The 20339-nt window shown below is 39.8% G+C and overlaps 2 protein-coding genes across 5 annotated transcripts in view; both read right to left on the bottom strand.

The window, feature by feature from the left end:
- unkl (unk like zinc finger) overlaps window positions 1–10744 on the bottom strand; it is a 22470-nt gene extending 11726 nt beyond the window's left edge. For 2 of the 4 annotated variants that reach the window (XR_007571615.1, XM_050069930.1), the window contains exons 1-12: window positions 10331–10741; window positions 9464–9673; window positions 7287–7463; window positions 6567–6700; window positions 6334–6469; window positions 5205–5322; window positions 4584–4668; window positions 3016–3182; window positions 2390–2578; window positions 731–781; window positions 463–640; window positions 279–368 (exon numbers count right to left, since the gene is read on the bottom strand). Coding sequence is in view for 3 of the 4 variants with exons in the window: in XM_050069930.1 (XP_049925887.1) it covers window positions 279–368; window positions 463–640; window positions 731–781; window positions 2390–2578; window positions 3016–3182; window positions 4584–4668; window positions 5205–5322; window positions 6334–6469; window positions 6567–6700; window positions 7287–7463; window positions 9464–9673; window positions 10331–10395 (1600 nt within the window). In the remaining variant the exon portion in view is untranslated. Of the gene's footprint in view, window positions 1–278; window positions 369–462; window positions 641–730; window positions 782–2389; window positions 2579–3015; window positions 3183–4583; window positions 4669–5204; window positions 5323–6333; window positions 6470–6566; window positions 6701–7286; window positions 7464–9463; window positions 9674–10330 lie in introns of all 4 variants that reach the window. The other 2 variants (XM_050069931.1, XM_050069933.1) reach the window with 2 other exon arrangements.
- Window positions 10745–16678: 5934 nt separating this feature from the next.
- gper1 (G protein-coupled estrogen receptor 1) lies at window positions 16679–19975 on the bottom strand. The gene is made up of 2 exons (XM_050069934.1): window positions 19681–19975; window positions 16679–18409 (listed from the first exon to the last, which is right to left on the bottom strand). The coding sequence occupies exon 2, from the start codon at window positions 18021–18023 to the stop codon at window positions 16920–16922; it is 1104 nt and encodes a 367-aa protein (XP_049925891.1). The 5' UTR covers window positions 18024–18409; window positions 19681–19975; the 3' UTR covers window positions 16679–16919.
- Window positions 19976–20339: the final 364 nt, after the last annotated feature.

Genomic DNA, 20339 nt, shown 5'->3' on the forward strand with positions numbered 1-20339 from the left:
TTCTGTACGACATCTATTGCACGTCTGTCCGTCCTGGAAGAGGGATCCCTCCTCAGTTGCTCTTCCTGAGGTTTCTACCGTTTTTTTTTCCCCGTTAAAGGGGTTTTTTTGGGGAGTTTTTCCTTATCCGCTGCGAGGGTCATAAAGACAGAGGGATGTCGTATGCTGTAAAGCCCTGTGAGGCAAATTGTGATTTGTGATATTGGGCTTTATAAATAAAATTGATTGATTGATTGATTGATTGATTGATTGAAAGTAATTTAACAGGGTGAACTTACTTGCCAGTCCCACACTGTTGTCTTGCTCCTCTAACTCCTTATCAAGAGATGCAACATTAATGTCACTGAAGTTGAGGTCCAGCGCAGATCCTGAGGGGAAACAAAATACATCTAACATTTGACAACAAAATACAAAGCAGCAGGAGTCAAGTCAGTCAGTTTACAGTTGCTTCTACACACATACCTATGACAGACTCCACTGTGTTGCTCCCTGGGTAGAAAGGAGTGGCTTTTGCATTCATTGTTGATAAGGTGGTGGGTGACGAACTATCTGAGCCAATACTTGAGGCCAAGCTGGATGTTATACTGGAGGTAAAGCTTGATGCCAAAGGGTTCACCACAGAGAATACAGTATTTTGTGTCTGAAAGGAAAGCACAGATGACAATGTTGTTAATTAAATAAATACATTATACATTATGCAACATCATCAGTAACCTGTTTGAACACAAACCTGTTTGTCTTGGTCCATCAATTTCTGATCCCCCTGCCCCTTGTTCTTAATCTACAAGTGATCAAATAACACAGAAACAGCACAATTTAGTTACAAAACTCTACATTTTACATCCAGACAGCTGATAAAAATTGGAGCATTCTTTCACTGCAAATAGCTAAAAGCTGACAAAAATTAAAGAGCCAGTTTAAACACAGACTTATCCATAATTTACTTTTCCAAATGGAGCCAACTGTGACTTGGTGACATGCGCTAGAGCAGCATTAAAGGGACAATTCACCCCAAAATCAAATATACATATTTTTTCTCTTACCTGTTGTGCTATTTATAAATCAAGATTGTTTTGGTGTGAGTTGCTGAGTGTTGGAGATATTGGCTGTAGAAATGTCTGTCTTCTCTCCAATATAATGGAACTAGATGGCACTCAGCTTGTGGTGCTCAAAGCGCCAAAAAATTACATATATGTATACTTAACAGCAATGTCTCTTTCCAGAAATCATGACCAGGTTACTCAAAACAATCTGTAGACCTTGTTGTGAGCAGTTTCATGTAAGAACTATTTTCTTTCTACTGAGCTATACCCGCCAAACGAATCACTGCGTAGAAGGAAGTGTGCATCTACTGCTAGCTCACCTAGCATCACTGAGCTAGCTAACATTACAGCTCAGCCGAAGGGAACCCATTAATGCACGTTTCCTTCTGCAAGGTGATTCAGTTGGCTGGTGTAGCTTGTCAGAAAGAGAATGGTTCCTACATGATAACTGCTCACTATCTTGAGTAACCGGGTCATAATTCCTGGAAAGAGACATTGCTGTTGACAAATGTATTTGGCGCTGTGAGCACCACAACCCGAGTGCCATCTAGTTCCATTATATTCAAGAGAAGGCAGACATCTCTATGGCCGATATCTCCAACACTCAGCAACTCACACCGAAACAACTTAAATTGACAATAGCAATACAGGTAAGAGGAAAAATATATATTTTTTATTTTAGGATGAACTGTCCCTTTAAATACATCTGATATGCAGTAGACCGTTATTGTAATGTTTTATGTGGTAACTGCTTACTGAATTACATCTGATCAGACTCAGAGGTGTTAAAACTGATTGTGTAACTTGACTCTGTCTGCCACTTTTAGCTCTGACAATGATTCAAACATACTGCCTTTGATTGCAGAGCATCCACAATGATAGAAACAGACTCATTTAAATATGAGTGGGTGGCACTCTTCTGCAATTACAACATCAGACAGCAGAGAAATCAACCTAAGGAGAATTCTTAGTGTGGAGTTACAAATACTCCTGACTGTGTTTGCGGAGTGAAAATATTTTTTAGGCTGTCTGATTGCCACATTAAGCTTCTCAGAACTGATACAAAATGCAGCACTGATTATGAATATTGTTTGTTGTCAAGTCACCCAGATATAAACTACTCTATACTCTCATCAAGTGATAAAACACTGCTGCCACCCAACACATGAAATGATCTAAAACCTAAAAGGAAGCAATTTATTAAATTTATAAAAATTCAAATGACATGAATGAGAAATAAAAAAACATTAATTCAAAAATGAATGACAGTGATACATCAAATGTGAAGCCCTGAGTGTGTCTATGTGTTATAGTTTTCCTAAGGCTGAAGAGAGCGGTCTGTATACCTGATCCTCACGTTCATAGCCCGGAGCTTTAGGATAGTTAGACGTCAGAGATGAGACACTGGATGTGGTGGACTCTGAACATAAACTACTATTAGTTAAGGATTTGGGCCTGCTGATGGATCCCACTGGGGATAACAAACTGTCGCTTCCTGAGCTTGGAGTTACAGTCGAGCTATTTGAACATGAAACCTGAGAAAGAGAAGTGCACATGGTCTTAATAAAAGGATGATCAAGAAATAAATAAATAAAACCATTATTCTGAATGGAATATTAATATTAAGGTCATGATTGCTACACATTAGACTATCTTAGATTGAGAGTGTAACAATAAATGAAGACTAGCTGTTTGATATTAAATGTCCCTTCAAATAAGAAATTGTCTCCGTATTTCTAAAACAATGTAGTCATGAAATGCAAAACAATAAAATAAATAATAATAATGACAAATCCATGATCCAAAAAAACATGCCAACAGAAAAATGACAGCATGGTGAACATGTCGGCGAGTAAATGGCTGAATTGTGATTTAATATCTACAAAAGCAGTCATCTATAAACATTCAAAAACAATGTTGATTCTGATAAATTTCCTCTAGAAGGACGGACATAGAAACAAGGAAAACATACACTTCCTACTTGTCCGTTGCTACTGGTTGCGCTGGTGGTGGAGTTGCCTCCACTGTTCCACTCACTGACAGGACACTCTGAATACTGCTGAGAGCCCAGCTGGGACTGTGAATTTGACTGTATCACTGTTAGCAACGAGCTCATGGTCTCCTCTGTAGAGGGAATTCCTGAAAGGATTAAAATAAGTATTACATTTATACAGTGTGAAAACTACCAGGTTGCCAACATCCTATACCATTAACGTTCTTTGTTGCTATAATCAATAAATCAATCTGAAGGTTACGGCCACAATCACACAGAGCGCACTACACTTTCTTTTTGTGTTGAAGCTCGCCCCAATCAGACATAGCCGTTATTTTTCTATTGTTGCTAGGCAACCACCCAATCACCTGTGCTTAGCTTGACCGTTATTTTGCTGTGAAATAATCTCACAGATCTGTACCTCAAAATCTGCATAAAAATAGACAGGCATAGGGCACCTGTTCTGGCTCTGACTGAGGGTTGGGAGGCTGTTCACAGGACACTGGACACAGGGAAACAGAGACAGCGATCCATATGGGTACATGGAACTTTCAGAAAGAGGTGAAATCATGGGCAGTACCAGCTGAACCAGGAGCTTCACCTGGATGACGGTCTGTTCAAGGCTTATTACAGAATGAGTTGGGGACTGTTTGACAATCTGCTGTCAATTGTCATGCCTAATTGCGGATGGTAAAATGCTACAGAGTAGTTGAGGCAACATCTTGCAGCTTGCTTAAGGACGTGGTTCTTAACCAAGGGTCCAGGCACCCCCAGGATCTTCGAAGGAGTTCCAGGGGATCCCCAGAAAAATGGAAAATGGTTCATTTCCATTATTTAATTCACTATAGAAGAAAGCCCAATGTGAGTGAGAGTCACATGAGTGACTATGCTGATCACAGGTTTCACTTCCTCCACAGTCATCTCCTCAACTGTCATTTACAACTGTAGAATTCTGATCTTAATCATATCTGACAAACAAAAGCTTTTCAGATGGAGGTCTCTGAAGCAAAATCTTGACCCAATGTGAATCAATTACTGGGTCCTTGACATAGAGAAGACTGGGAACTAATGCCCTAGGGTGATGTTCAAAGTGAGCGCACATGAGAGGAGTTTGCTTCTGACAGAAATCTTTTCATTTTAACTTAAACCATGTATTTTTTTCTCCAAACCTAAACAAGAAATGATTTTCTGGCAGAAAGACAAATTTCTCCCAACAACAAAGTGAGCTTACATTAGCTCAACATAAATCAAGAACTGTAAGCTACCATTGTTGTCATTGCCACCACTGAGAGCCCACCTCTCGATTCATCCAACTGGACAATGGGGAAAAACGGCAATGACGTCAGAGCTCTTTCTGCTCTGAGTTTAAGTTTTTCAGTTCAAGGCGTTGAGGGCGCTCTGGCAAAATCGCAATGCTCCCAGCAATGCAAAGGCAGCGAGCAGAAATGCTCTACTCTCATGTCCTCACAAGTGTGCATATAAGAAAAGAAAATCTAAAAAAACATTGCATTTCATAGATTTGTATTTTTCCACCAAAGTTTACTTACTTTCTACATGTGCAAATGCACAAAACGGTCCCCTGGGACAGTATCCAGTTTGTCGCATATCATTGCATTTGGTAGATTTGTAGATCTTAGAGAAAGAAAAACAATTCAATGAGATACACAGTTAAGATTTTTGGTGGTTATGTGGTGACTACAACAAATTGCCCTTCGGGGATGACAAAGATATCCTTGATCCTTGGAAAAGCTGGTCACCCACAGTGTTACATCAGCTCAACTACGTCAACAGCACAATACAAACTCATAAATACAAGATCTGGAATGCACGGCCAAAAACAAATTTCTCTAACTACATATCATATGTAATATGGCTGTTTTAATAACTTGTATTGGGTAGAGCATATGGCTGTCTTGCATTTTATAAATTTCATTTATAAAAATACTCTGTTATCACACTTTATTTTACTTTCCATTATCTTTGCAAAGATGTGGCAGTGCAGGTAACAAGGCTTTACATTAAATGCTTTTCAATGGTCAGTTTATGGATTTAGTAAATCTCTGCTGTGACCTGCTGTATGTGTCATGCTGAATGTATACAAGTCCAAGTCACAAAAATACAGCTCGTGCCTTCAGGTGTTAATTTTGAGAAACACAAAGTTCACTCACCTCTGGGTGAAACTGCTGTTCAGTGCGAGAGTGACAATACTGGCAACTGTCTCCGCTGTCGCACTTTGATGGTTCGCCCCATTCATCCCCATGTTTCACATTAGGGCAAGGTGTTGACCTGCGTTCATAGAGACAGAACCTTTAACCACCTGCAGTTACACAACTTAAAGAGACAGTTCACCCCAAAATACAAAATACATATTTTGACTCCCCGTAGGGCTAGTAATCGATCTAGACCGATTTGGTGTGAGTTGTTGAGTGTAATCGATCTAGACCGATTTGGTGTGAGTTGTTGAGTGTTGGAGATATCGTCCATAGAGACGACTGCCTTCTCTTCAATATAATGGAACTAGATGGCACTCGGCTTGTGGTGCTCAAAGCGCCAAAAAAATACATTTAAACAACTACACAAAAAAACAACTATTTATTTATTTTTAAAGATTATTTTTTGGGGGCTTTTTCGCCTTTCATGGACAGGACAGTGTGAAATGGGGAGAGAGCGACCGCTGCAGTGAGGCACCACCTCTATAAATGGGGTGCCGGCACTATCCACTAAAACAACTATTTTTTATACTGAAATTCACCTGTCAATCATATCACAGTGCAGAAGGAAGCGTACATCTACTGCTAGCTCACCTAGCACCACTGAGCTGGCTTGTGTTACACCTCAGCCAAGCAGGATGCCATTAATGTTTACATCTCATGCTGTCACACAAGCTTCTCGTCCATGAGTAGATGCACCATTCCTTCTGCGTTTTGATTTAGTTAGTGGGTGTAGTTCGGTAGCAGGAAAATAGGTCCTACATTAAACTGCTCACAACAAGGTCTGTGGACTATCCTGAGTAACCAGGCCATGATTTCTGGAAAAAGACAGTGCTGTTGAGTTTTTTAAATGTATTTTTTTGGTGCTTTGAGCACCACAGGCCAAGCACCATCTGGTTCCATTATATTCAAGAGAACGCAGACATCTCTACGGCCGATAACTCCAACACTCAGCAACTCACACCAAAACAGCCTATACTGACATATAGCACTACAGGTAAGAGGAAAAATATGTATTTTTTATTCTGGGGTGAACTGTCCCTTTAATACCATTTGTCATTCAAGCTTAAACTGTGCCATATCTTACCTATATTTGAACTTTCTAGGATTCCGTCTTCGATCTCTACTGTTGTGGTAGTGGGGGCAAGCGTAGCCCTGTCTGCATAGTCTTGGGGGCTTAGTACACTGATCTGTTTTATAGTTGGCTAAAACAAAGTTGGTATCTGCAATAAAAAGAAGAAAGTATCAATGTCATTTTTACTTTTACTTTGCAGGGACGTAAAGAAGTGTGTTATCTGGTATCGCAGTAGGGACACTCACCTTGCCACCGTGGGTCTTCTGTCAGAGTTTTCTCAATCATAGCTTGGCTTGCTAACACACCAGGCTGCAGATCAGGAATACCTTCTCCAGATCCCAACTGTCCATTTTGAAGGGCCTCTTGTGCTTGGATCTCTCTGTGTATATAAAATTAGTATTATTTTTAACCCCCAATTCATTAAAAAAAAAAAAAAGGTAAACATCCTTAAATGTATTGTCTTGTTAAAAGAAACATGCTTGTTGTCTAAAACAGGCCTCTCGCTTAAATAGTCACTATCAAATTTTATCATTCAACAGCACATTTATATCAACCGATATCTGCTGGATCTAAAAAACAAAAAGATGCTTTCAAAATTATAGAGAGGTTTATCAGTTCAACTCCTCTGTTTCTATAGCAAATATTTTGCTCAGGAAACATTTTGTTTAAAATCTTGGTATCAGCTAACCTCAATCAGTCTCTTCCAGCAGCACAGAGCTCAATAACATCTGTTTATCTACCATCAGGTGTTTTTGTATTTTTTGTTTTTAATAAAGTCACTGAGCCGAGGCCTAAACACGAAGTTGCAAACCGAAACGTGGCCCTGGCGATCCATTAAACCCTTTCAATGCAGGCATTCTGTTTACATTATGTCTAATTTGGCTGATTTGTCCATTCCATTATGAGGCCTGTGAGCGAGAAGTTTGGCAGGGAGAAGAGAGGCCACTATTTGCTTTGTAGGTCACCTGATATCATAGACTGGAGGTCGGAGATCATGTGGCCCGTGAGCGAAAGCACAGTGGAGGCCATTCTTCACACAATGCCCTCGAGCATCTGTCTCATGGATACAAGTGCCAGTCTTGTAATAGCGTAGATGGTACTTGCGCTCTGTGTCACCAGTGGTCCGGTGTAAATAAGGACAGCTGGGGAAGCAAGGACACAACATTGAAATGTTTAATCAGTTGATCTAAATAAAAATGATTTAGCTGGGCATTAAAATGATGCAGAGAAAGTGCAGTCCAAAATGAACACACCACACGATCCACATTCAAGTTCAAGATATAATTGTAGAGTACAACTTGTGCAGGCAGTGTGTTTCACATGACAACATAATGACCAGGCGCTGCACTGACATTTAAAACAAGGTCCAAACAAAAAAGGGTTATAAATTGTAATGGAAAGAAGGGAATTCTTATAGTGGCTCACAATTTTAATCAGAAATAAGATTCTACTGTGAGTGCAGGGCTGACACACCAGCAATGCCTCAAGAAATGTATGGCCAATAAGCCTCTTGAATAAACCAATTTTTCCTTTCTTTGAGTAGCAACAGTTGCTATGGCAACACATAAGGTCATACAAAAATAGCTGCCATTGGCAGAGGAGGAATTGTAAGGATCTCAGTTGTTCATTTTCCATTAGTTTAATGATTATTTCTTTTCTTTTTTTTTTAATTTCTATGCAGGGCTCAATTAAATGCCGTGCCAGTTTTAATTCCCAGTCACACTGAGAGGCTGCCACCCCTTTTGAAGAATTCACATATCTGGTTTCTGTGCAACTTGACAGTTTGGTCCATACTTATAATGATGCTTTGACTCCTCTAAAGCCACAAGTCTGTCACAAATTGTTTAGAAACCACTCTCCCCTGCGATGACTAATGATGCTATGTGCAAAACAATGGCCACTATAAGAAAAACACAAATTCTTATTATAGGGACACTATTGGGAACAGATTTTTTAAAATATGAGGCATGTTTATACATGAACTCACATGGTTCCATTAGCTGAAAATAATAGCAGAACCAGAATGTAATGCTGGAGGGCACCCAGCCAAAGAGGCGCGGTCAGGCCACATTAAGGGTGTTAATTTTGGTACATACTCCACATGCATGCAGCAACACAAAGGGCAAAGAAGTGGCCCGTGCCATATTACTGCAACACGCTGCCAACATCTGCAGCAACATCACACCTTTCACATAGGGGACACTTAGTAATAAATACAGCTCAGCGTGGAACCACCAACCAAATTCCATCTTTCTGTGTAATTAAGTTAACTACAAAATAGCCTCATATTCTTCAATTTGCACTCCTCACTTGAGTAAAGAATAACCAGTTTCCCACCTTATCTTTAGATCGCTCTTTAGTGCAAGAACAGTTTGATTACAAAAGCACACAGTCATTTCTTGGCGGTCATTTCAAAATAAACTTTCGCAAGTGGCAGTTAATAACCTCCATTCAGGCCTAGTTGAGCTGATGTGCACATATGCCATTAAACAGAGAGCATATTACTCTTGAGTACACTTACGCTCAAAGAAAATGGGACGACGTATATTGCAATGCATGTATATGTGTATCTTTATAAAGTGCATGCTCGTTTATATGGTTATATATCAACATGCTCAAATAAAACACATTTGAAATGAACAAAGAATGTGCTTATCTGACATATTTATGTTACTATAGCCACAGCAAACTGGCTAAATTAAGATTGAGTTTTTATCTGTAAGAATTTGCCTCAAAATGCACTAACATAATAAATAAAAACACATGCTTTCAGTCCCCTGCTGCAAACATCACCAAAGCACAGTTAGCTACAGTGCATAGCAGTAACTCCTTGGTCTCTTTAAGTTGCAAAGTTTTTTTCAGTCAGTGTAAAAACCAGTATATGAAGCACTGCAGTGCAACTTAAACAAAGAACCTGAGGCATTTCCACAGATTTCCTCCCAGTGAAGACACACCACAGCCCAAAGCCATTACAAGGACACACAAACACCTATATATATTTCTGTGGCACTGCTTTGATTCAAGTTCTGATTTGTTTCATAAATCTGCAGTGGCCCTCATCCCAAACAGATCAGCACAACAGCAGTCATCAGTCTGCAGCTGCACCATTACACAGTGCCAATGTAATGAAACTGGGACTTACTCATCTCCATCTGGGCAGATGCCTGTGGTCTCGTCGTATTTCGTGCAGTACACGTCGGGGCTGTAGTTAAACGTCCCGTCTCTCCTCCTGATGGGTCTCCTTCTCCGCTGGTTGAGAAAATGCCAGTGAAAGCACGTAAAGGGTCTGTGCTGCGTACACTTGTGCTGGAGGAACAACGGGCACTGCTCTGTCCTGAACTCCTTCAAGTATCTGAAACAAAGGAGAAACAAACACATATAGTAAAAAGAAGCGGGTTTTAAAGCGACTTTTAGCTGAGGGATAAGTCGAAGGCTTGGAAAAAGTTCACAGACAGTAATGTGTCGTGTTGTGCAGCTAGTGGTGTAGCCTACTATATATTTTGGGTCACTAGCGTTAGCTCGCTATTCACAGAGCGGGCTACGTAAAGGTTTCGACGTAGCGCTGGTTGAAAGTCCCTGAGCGTACGTCTATAAATGTGCGTAGCAAGAGGGAACTCAAAATAAGGCCGAGCTATTTACAAGCAGGCTGGTTAGCGAGTTCCTGGCTAATCATTTAGCAGACCAAGTTGACGGTGTAACGTTCAACGGAATATTCAAAACACTTCCCCAACTCGGTGAAACATTTGTAAAAGACTCCGTGAACGCCTCGCGCGTCAATTAAGCGATTTAAGACGTCCGTGTTTCCCACATTAGGGCTGCTGTCGTTAGCGTGCAGTCGCTGTTTGCTATGTGACGTTAGGTTAGTCACAAAGCCTGGAAAAGCACCATGTTTTACACGCACACACAAGAGTTGAGGAATGCAAGAAATGCACACGCGCGTAGGTGCACGTGCGAGTGGCTTTTTCCACAACGAGCGATTTAGTTGTTTCTGTGCTGCAGCTTTACTCACGTATAGTGGGTAGGTTTCTCGGTTTGAGGAGACGCATTGGCCGCCGTTTTCGAAACCGACGGCATTTTCAGTCAAAACAATGAATTGCGCATGCGCTCGGATCTGTTGCTCGCGTGCATGCACAACACGTCCGCCTCCTGCACGCCAGCGCACAGTGCAAACACTGATGCAGGGGGCGCTGCAGAGGGGAGACAGATACACACACACCTCAGAGACTGTTTATGTCCTCTGGTTTGTTACAGTTGATTCCTTTATATATATGAACACACCTTCTGCGTGAACGTGCTGTTTTTATTGTTAGTAAATACGCATTTGAAATGAAATAAAGGAATTTTGCTGCAAAAATCATAAAAATGAGGAAATCCTACCCTTTATGTCAAAGATCATAGAAGTTACACATTTTTAGGCTGTGCTCTAGGGAATAAGGTGATCAATAAAAAAAATCTAGGCCTATAGAAATGTTCACTCAGTTACCAAAAAAAGAAGAATTAAAATAGAATAAAATAAAAAAATAAAAATGAAATAAAATGTAAAAAAAAATTAAATTAAATTTATAGGCTGTGTTCTAGGTAATAAGGTGATCAGTAAAAAAAATCTAGGCCTATAGAAATTTTCACTCAGTCACCAAAAAAAAAGAAATAAATTAGAATAAAAAAATAAATAAAATAAAATAAAAATTAAATAAAAAAAATTAAATTAAATTTATAGGCTGTGTTCTAGGTAATAAGGTGATCAGTAAAAAAAATCTAGGCATATAGAAATTTTCACTCAGTCACCAAAAAAACAAAAGAAATAAAATAGAATTTTCACTCAGTCACCAAAAAAACAAAAGAAATAAAATAGAATTAAAATAAATAAATAAAATAAAATAAAAAATGAAATCAAATTTTTAGGCTGTGTTCTAGGGAATAAGGTGATCAGTAAAAAAAAATCTAGGCCTATAGAAATTTTCACTCAGTCACCAAAAAAAAAGAAATAAATTAGAATAAAAAAATAAATAAAATAAAATAAAAATTAAATAAAAAAAAAATTAATTAAATGTATAGGCTGTGTTCTAGGGAATAAGGTGAACGGTAAAAAAAATCTAGGCATATAGAAATTTTCACTCAGTCACCAAAAAAACAAAAGAAATAAAATAGAATTAAAACAAATAAATAAAATTAAATAAAAAATTAAATTAAATTTTTAGGCTGTGTTCTAGGGAATAAGGTGATCAGTAAAAAAATCTAGGCCTATAGAAATTTTCACTCAGTCACCAAAAAAAAAAAAGAAATAAAATAGAATAAAAAAATAAAAATGAAAAAAAAAAATTAAATCAAATTTATAGGTTGTGTTCTAGGGAATAAGGTGAACAGTAAAAAAAATCTAGGCATATAGAAATTTTCACTCAGTCACCAAAAAAAAGAAATAAAATAGAATTAAAAAAAAAAAAAAAAAAATTAAATTAAATCTATAGGCTGTGTTCTAGGGAATAAGGTGATCAATAAAAAAAAAAATCTAGACCTATAGAAATTTTCACTCAGTCACCAAAAAAATGAAATAAAATAAAATAAAAAAATAAATTAAATTTATAGGCTGTGTTCTAGGGAATAATGTGATCAGTAAAAATAAAAAATAAAATAAAATGAAAATGGATTAATTTTTAAAAAAAAATAAAAGTAGCAATTTAATTTTTCTCAAACTATTGTCTACAGTAGCCTATGAATCTGGAGGAGTAATACAAAAATACCTCTGTTTTATTTCACTTCTTTCTTTCTTTTTTTTGGCCTATAATAGTCACAGCCTATTTAAAATTAACAACTCTGCTCTTGAAGATAATGCATCAGACACCAATGAAATGGTACCAGTATCCCGCACAACTGTGTTTTCTGTCATCTTCTTCAACAAAACGTTTGCAATTATGCAATGACTTACCATGTGAAGGAAAAAAAATAGAATTTAAAATGTTGAAACAGTGGCATAAACAACAACAAAGATCATGCAACTATTGAATGAAAAAGAAGAACATAAACAACAATTTCTCTACTTGAGAATTTCTCAAATAAAAAAAGCTTTCACACATTGCATTGTGTTGTGGTGGAGGGGGGGGGAATGTGCAAAGCCTCACATGTCTTCTGTGAAGCATATAGCTTTGAATATTGTAATAAAGCCTGCTCCTCCTTTTTGTTTGTTTTACATGTTTTTACCTCAGGGATCTACATCCATTAGGCCGATACATACTGCATTTAGCATACAGGTGTGTGCTAAATATAACTGTTCTATAGTAATTCCACTTTACTTTATAAAGCATGTGTTAATTATAAAGTGCTTTGTAGAATGACTGATAAAGTAAGTGTGATGTCTTTTGGGAAAATGACAATACAAATACAAGACAAATACAATATATTGGCAATAAGCACTTTGATGGAGTCTTCATGTCAATCCCCAATTCCTTTTTTCTTCCCTTCTGTATCTAGGAAGCTAATCTGTTCTATTCACCTCTTTTTTTCCTGTAAGGGATTTTAATTTACAAATGCAATTATACGTCTAATCCATTATTCAGCTGCTGAGGTCCACCGAGTGCACTGCCTTGTAATTATGCATAAACCCTGTACTATCCTGTTGTAATTACTTTGACATGCCCCACCCCCACTCATCTTACACTTGAATAGTGGCCAGCACCTTTCTTATGCAAGGAACATTTTAAAGGTGTTCACCTTTATGTAGAACTTTATTTTGCTTTCTTTGGTTTCTCGCACAGCCTGTGATGTGACGTCATGAAAAGTTCAAACCTGGACATGTTCAGTAGATAAAGAATTGGGAGTTGAATTTAAATTTAGGTACCAGTTCAATAGATAAATCCATTAAAGATAATATAATCCAATACAATAGTAGCTTTTGAGGTGCCAGAAAGGTGTTGATTTAATTTAGACTTGTTTATGCAGTATTGAAAGACATTTCTAATGTTTTTCCATCCTCATTAAGACGCATGAGAGGGACAAAACATTAGAAACATTTTTCAACATCATGCAAAACTCCAAAGAGTTGAATCAGCACCTCTCTGATCAAAATGGAACACTGAGCCATTTATTTTTCTTTTACTTTTGTGCATTATCACATTGTTTTGCACCTAATGAAGTGGTCACTCTGTGTGTATTTGCATTTTGGTGTCTTTGAGCAACAGAAGCAGAGGTACAGTGAATAAAATATGCTTTTATGCCTGAAAAATTATAAATTTTTTGATCCTAGATTACATTTTCATCATCATTTGCCTGCATGAACATTCGCCCAGTATTATACACGAACAGGCGAAAGTATTGTTTCCTGAACGGATGGCTTCGTTGCTCACAAACTCATTGTTTAATCCAGCATCACCGAGAGGAAGTACTGAATGTAAGCAGGGGGAAAAGTCACACCCTTTTTCCTTGCTGTGACGTCAGTCACCACAAACCTTTAACCTTCCTCAGTAGTCTCAGCTGTACACACAGTCCACTGTTAACCTCTTCTCACAGCATCTTCAGTGTGTGTGTGTGTGTGTGTGTGTGAGTGATGTAAAGATAATTTTTTTTTTTGCCTCCCCAAGGGTCTTGGTCCTGGTGTCTAGGTGTTGCTTGTTTATCTCAGTGAGCTTGACAGCTCTCATTGGATTATTATTTCCCTGTCTCCCTGTCTTTGTGCCCACTGTTGCTCTGATACAGCCATGTGCTGCCATATGTATTTATGTAAGTTATGCTTAAACCTGCCTTTGTCAAGGTTTATAAGATATAATTTGAAAAGTAGAACATGCTGAATGCTTTCCTGCACCATAAAGATATGGGACATAGAATAATGTGATGGACACATCATGCAAAAAGAATCTTTCATATGCGTCACAACAAGTTCAGCATTTTTGCAGACCTCTAATAAACAATCACTCACACAAATCCTGAGCGCTGCTTTCCCAGGCAGCTGGGACGGTTACAGCTGGAATAACAGTTTGTGGTTTGGACTCCTGTTTTTCCCAGTCACGCCATTATCTCCGGCTGCCTCATGCACAAACACAGCTCAGGCCCACCACAGGCTGGCAATGCACAGATTTTATGCACTGATGTACAATCCTCCACCTAGGCGTGGCAGAGTGTCCTGTACGCTTTGTGTCATTGCTACATAATACATCCACCTCTTTAGCGTTCCTAATGCACAGAACCTGTTGCACATGCTCTTTGTAAAAATGTAAATATAAAAGGCAACATTCTCTGTTGTAGTTCATATAATACAGATAACTGTGAGCACCACTGAATTTAAGAAAGATGTGCAATAATACAGGAGAAGAATTTATAATGTTGGCTCTGACAGGTTAACAAACAGTTTGGGGCTGTAAAATTTTATGGCAGGTTTCATTAAACCCTCCACTACTGAGCTTCTAATGGAATAAACTTTAAAATGTTTAAGCTGCGTCTGTGTAGCCTGGTAATCTCCATTATATTAACCTGTGATCATGTGTTAATGAGCATCTTTGCTCTGTGTGACGCATTTTACCAAGCTGTAAGTGTCAATAAGAGAATCCACACGTCCAGTGACGGTCTACGGGATCAAAATATGTATGTCATGTGTCCCATTTTAGCATTTGCATTAATTAAATTCAAAAGAAGTGGAATCAGTTTACATGCAGAAAAGCAAGCCACAAATATGCAGATGACGTGTGTTTTACGTGGACAATTCTGTGCAATAGGCCCTCACATCTTACATCTAGGGTCGGCCGCTGCTGTATATCAAGCTAATATCTGTTAAAGACGGAGATTGAAAGATTTAAGCGGCTTCACGTTGTCAACATTGAATGATGTGTTTACCCAGTCTCATTCCCTCCTGGCAAAACAACACCTGCCTCTTTGCTTTGGCATCACGCTAACAGGAGCTGACAAGCGGGGTAATAACTCAGCCATCTTTGAAATAAGGAACCACTGACTCCTGCATTAACCACAGTATCAACTGAAACATCAGATTCTGGAGATTAATCTCACAAAAACATATATTATATGTTCTTAATTCACCTCATAGTATGTCTGTGATCAAAACCTCCAGTATAATAAGTAAGAAACAAAGGGTGTAGCTACGTTAATCCTTATTAGTTCTATATAATACTTGAGGACATGTACAAAACTAGCTATGAAAAATGTCGTTTGGTCTTTTTGAAATCTAAGAAACACATTTCTCAACAGCTTCCCCTTCACATTCCCGGAAAAGTGGAACATTTTCTTTATTTCTAAAAATATAACACATTTGTTTGCATTGTCCAATGAATGATGAGCTATACATAATGCCATTTCTTTCAACAGAAGAAAAACAATCTTAGCTGAAATACACAAAGCAAGAGGTACAGTAATATCTTAGACTAGGACAGTGAAAAGTGCTTCTTGCTGCGTCTTAGATTTTGTTCCCTAACTTATATCCTTGTTACGTTGTTACTACTTAACAGATCAGAGCGGTTGTTTAGTCATGGGCTGTCATGATGGTGTTGATGTGGATGATGTTTTTGAAAGTACATGTGGTTTTTAACTGAGATGACTCCTCTCTTGAAGATGAAACTGATATGTGTGCTGCTGTAGCTGTGACAGTGTTGTCGTCAAGATCTTAGCGTGTGCGTCATGCAGCGTGGGACTCAAACTGGTCTGGTCTTGGTCATGACTTTGTCTCGGTCTAGGTGCTCTAGGCTACAGCACTGTGACACAGCCTTTTCTTTCTCTACAGGTCATCCCACATACCCAGAAAATGTTCTGGAAGATTTGCATTGTGGATCCTTTTTTTTTTTCATTCATTTTCCATAAGCGTTTATCCTGTTAGGGGTCATGGGGGGGCTGGAGCCTATCCCAGATGACACTGGGCAAGAGGCAGGGTACACCCTGTACAGGTCACCAGACTATCACAGGGCTGACACATAGAGACAGACAACCATTCATGCACACAATCACACCTACGGACAATTTAGAGTCACCAATTAACCTGCATGTCTTTGGACTGTGGGAGGAAGCTGGAGTACCCAGAGAAAGCCCACACTGACACAAGGAGAACATGCAAACTCTAAACAGAAGGGCTCCCCCACCTTGAGCTCGAACCAGGAACCCTCTTGCTTTGAGGTGACAATGCCAACAATGTAAAATGACTCATTATGCTGCTCTCCTGTGACACTCATCTATCCATTGGTAATCTTGGCCCATTTGCTGTACTTGAAGGGTAGATGCTGACATTTTGATTAACTGTCGCCTGCCTTGCCATCCAGCTAACTTTTTGAAGAAATAACACACCAAATACACTGAAAGAAAACAATCCAACGTGCAGATAAACATGAAAATAGCTTTAAAACAGTGTTTGCATTGTTATCTACTTAAAGGGATACACACATCCAGTCATTTTCATCTTTCTTTGAGTGTACGTTCTTGGTGGTGTTGTGTTTTTGTTCAGAAAGTGAGCAGGTTAACTGAGACACGGGTACAACTATGAGGCAAAGCTACAAAACAGATGAAGAAAGCGGAGGTCATGTACCACACTGGGTGATATATCACTTTGATGTAAAAGATTTTATAGCATATTTTGTTGGAATCAGTTTTATAACTATTGTCTTTCTTCTTTACAGTCACACCTCTGACACTTCGCTCCTGACAGGGAGGTGTAAATCCAGGCCGTGGTGGCAGAAGCGGTTCACTACTGACCAGCTGGCCTTCTGCTTAATGAAGAGACGCAGCTTGTCCCTGAAGGTTTCTCCTAGAAAGCTGTAGATAATGGGGTTGAGGCAGCTGTTGGAGAAAGCTGCCAGGTTAACGATGTGGCCTGTGAGCGGGTAGTCATGCCACAGGGTGGTAGCAGTCCTCTGAGAAGGGTCAGCTGTGCCCTGCAGCAGCTGGATGCTGATGAAGACGTTCTCTGGCAGCCAGCAGATAAAGAACACCAGAACCACCACCACGATCATACGCAGGGCCTTCTGCCGCCGTGGCCACAATCCACGGTGCTTCTGGGCCCTCATGAGGATACGCCCAATCAGAGAGTAGCACAGGCCAATGATGGAGAAGGGCACCAAAAAGCCAATGGTGACCTCCAACCACTGAATCTCAAAGACGTTGGCAAAGCAGAAGTGCACCTCACCCCTGTGCTGGGTCTGCACAATGGTGAAGGGGAGAAGGGTGGCCAGGATGGAGGCCATCCAGATGAGGCTACAGCTGAGCTTGGCGTGCTGCATAGTCCTCAGCGGGCTGCTGCTTATGGAGCTAGCCAAGGCGATGTATCGGTCGAAGCTCATCCACGTGAGAAAGAAGATGCTGCTGTACATGTTGACCTGCAGGAACAGGGACATGAAGGTGCAGAGGACGGCGTAGTCGTAATACTTCTCATTCAGGTTGAAGACCTCGATGAGGGAATCCGCCACCAGGATGAGGTCAGCTACAGCCAGGTTAACAAAGTACAGGTCGGGGATGGTCATCTTATCTCTGTGGTTCAGGTTCACCACCAGGATTAAAATGTTCCCAATAAATCCAATAGGAAAGAGGAGGATGGTGTACAGGCAGGACAGGAAGAGACCGATAATGTAAGACTGGTATCTGTCTGGGTCTTCGATCCAATCTGTTGCGTTGTACTCATAAGAAGTGTTCAGTTGTTCTGTACTGTTAACATATATCCAAACCAGAGAGGCTGTCTGCACTTCCATACTGACTGTGGTTGGACTGTCTCGAATCATCGGCCACATGCAAGTCACCTGTAGCTGCTACATCGTAAGACCCTGTTAGCTCCCAGTTGTGTCTCTTTAAAGGGTGAATCATCTATGCTATGTTGGCATGCTGACAGAAGTCAGGTGAGCAGAACAAAACGGTTACAGTTTCTTTGACCTCATGTTGCCATCAAGGTCCATCTACCAACAGAGTCCAGACACAAAGCAGAAGCGCCTCCATGTCTTGAAAGATATCGCCTTTGGCCTTGGTAACCTGATGACTCACATCATCACAAACCGTGGTCCTGGGATCAGGGAGTGGACTTCTTTCTCCTCCTTTGAGTCATCTGCTTTGTCTCCCCAAGTCCATGTGCATCTTTATTCAGCGAGCCTTGGCCAGAGACGCTATTGCTGTGACACCTGAGCTGTGGAAAGGAGAGAAGAAGAAAAAAATCAGAACGCAAAGAGAATTAGGTGCACCTACCTGAAAAAGCAGCAAATTTATGTGCAGTTAAATGAGAATAACTAAGAGCTTGCTTCACTTAACACAAAAAACCCTCAAAATCTCAAGATCAAGAATGAAAACGACACAAGTCTGCTTTGAAGAGAAAGTAAAAGGGTCTTAAATGGATGGCAGTCAATAGGTGAGCGCATTAACATTCAAGATTCACACTTAAAGAGATGCATTGAAATCCTCCTTAGAAATCCTCAGCCAATCCAGGCTCACTTGAAACAGCTCTCCCGGACGTGATGACTATTGATTGGCGAGATGAAAATATATTTGTCATTAACATTTACCGAAGCGCTATCACACTCAGTCAATGTATATAACGCAGAGACTTTTAGAATTTTTTTCCACTGGAAGCTGTTACATCCTTCCTTGGTTGATAGTTTCCAGGCCCCAAAATCTCAGATTCTCCTCAGCAAAGACTGTATTCTGTTTGGCAAACATGACCTTTAGCAGTGATTCACAGCCCTGAGGGTTTTATTTCCTCCAGAGGACACCCTCTGCAATATTAATGCATTCTTATTAACACATCGTCTTCACAGCGATTAATTCAGCACAAATACAGCGTGTGTGTACATGAAAGCAAAAATGTGTAGGCTGGAGACAATATCTGACATAGTTTTTACATCCTCCCATGAATACACAATCATTATCACAGCAGGAGCAGCAACCTCTCTTTTGTTTTTAATTGTCAGGGTTCAAAATCAAATATTCCTGTCACTGAAATAACCCAGCCACCAGATCTTGTTTAGTCTATTTGATATCTGTGTCCTTAGGTATCCTTTTGTTATGTCAGAGCAGGATATGACAAAAAACAGATTTTTGGCACAGCTCTGAGCTCGTTTTGATCTGCATATTTTCCACCAAAATCAGTGAGACCTGAAATTATGTACAAGTGCTCTCCAGGAAACTACAAACAGCCACTCCAGACGTGTAATGAAGCGAGATAAAGAGCTAGTTGATGACATAATATACGACTCATTATGCAGACCAAGACATGAGAGACTGCCCCATCCATGCTGAAATTAAACAGGCACTCTATTAACTGTAAATTAGCAACTACACAGACTATATTTAGTGCATCACTTATCACTTCAGTGCAGTGTCCTTGTTTTTAAATCTTAAAAATAACATAGCACTATACATACAACCACAAATAGCAGCAAGGATGTCAAAAGCAGCACTTACTTTTTAAATTTTGGGATTTGTTGCTTCTCCATGCTTGTCCGGTGCAGAAGTCTGAGAGCCAGAGATTTGTATATCCCATGTCCAGGCTTCTCTTCTGCACCACCTGCTGTTTGGCCCAACCCTGTCTGGAGAGGAGAGGAGGGCGGGAGAGACAGAAAGGCAAGAGATGATCTGTCGCCCATGGTTTGTCACCATGCTTCATCAGATTCCCTCTTCCTCTGCCTCTTTTTTTTTTTCCTTCTTCTTCCCAGTTTGTGATTCCAGGTGTCGGCTGTGCATCTATAAAGATCCGGGAACTGAAGGGGCCGAGAGCTGACTTTAACACAAAGGAAAGTTTGGACAGCAAATAAGTAGCGTGGAGTTTGCCTCCACCAGGTTGCGTTGTCATGGAAACCACTTGTATTTTTTTGCAGTATTTGCTCACCTGGGTTGTCTGGCTCTTAGCCTTAAAGGCCGTGTAAACACACCGCACATGACCTTTCTTATTTGTTTGAGAATAGTTCATCCACTGATGTGTATCGATTATTGATTCCTACACACAACAAAAAGAGAATGACCCCGTCTTATTTACTGCTCATTCTCAATACTACAATTACACCCAGATGAGGCTTGAGGAACTCTGAGCCTTCACGCTCAATAAGCAGGAGACAGAACAGACT

Source organism: Epinephelus moara, chromosome 18, assembly GCF_006386435.1.
Source record: "Epinephelus moara isolate mb chromosome 18, YSFRI_EMoa_1.0, whole genome shotgun sequence".
Taxonomy (NCBI): Eukaryota; Metazoa; Chordata; class Actinopteri; order Perciformes; family Serranidae; genus Epinephelus; species Epinephelus moara.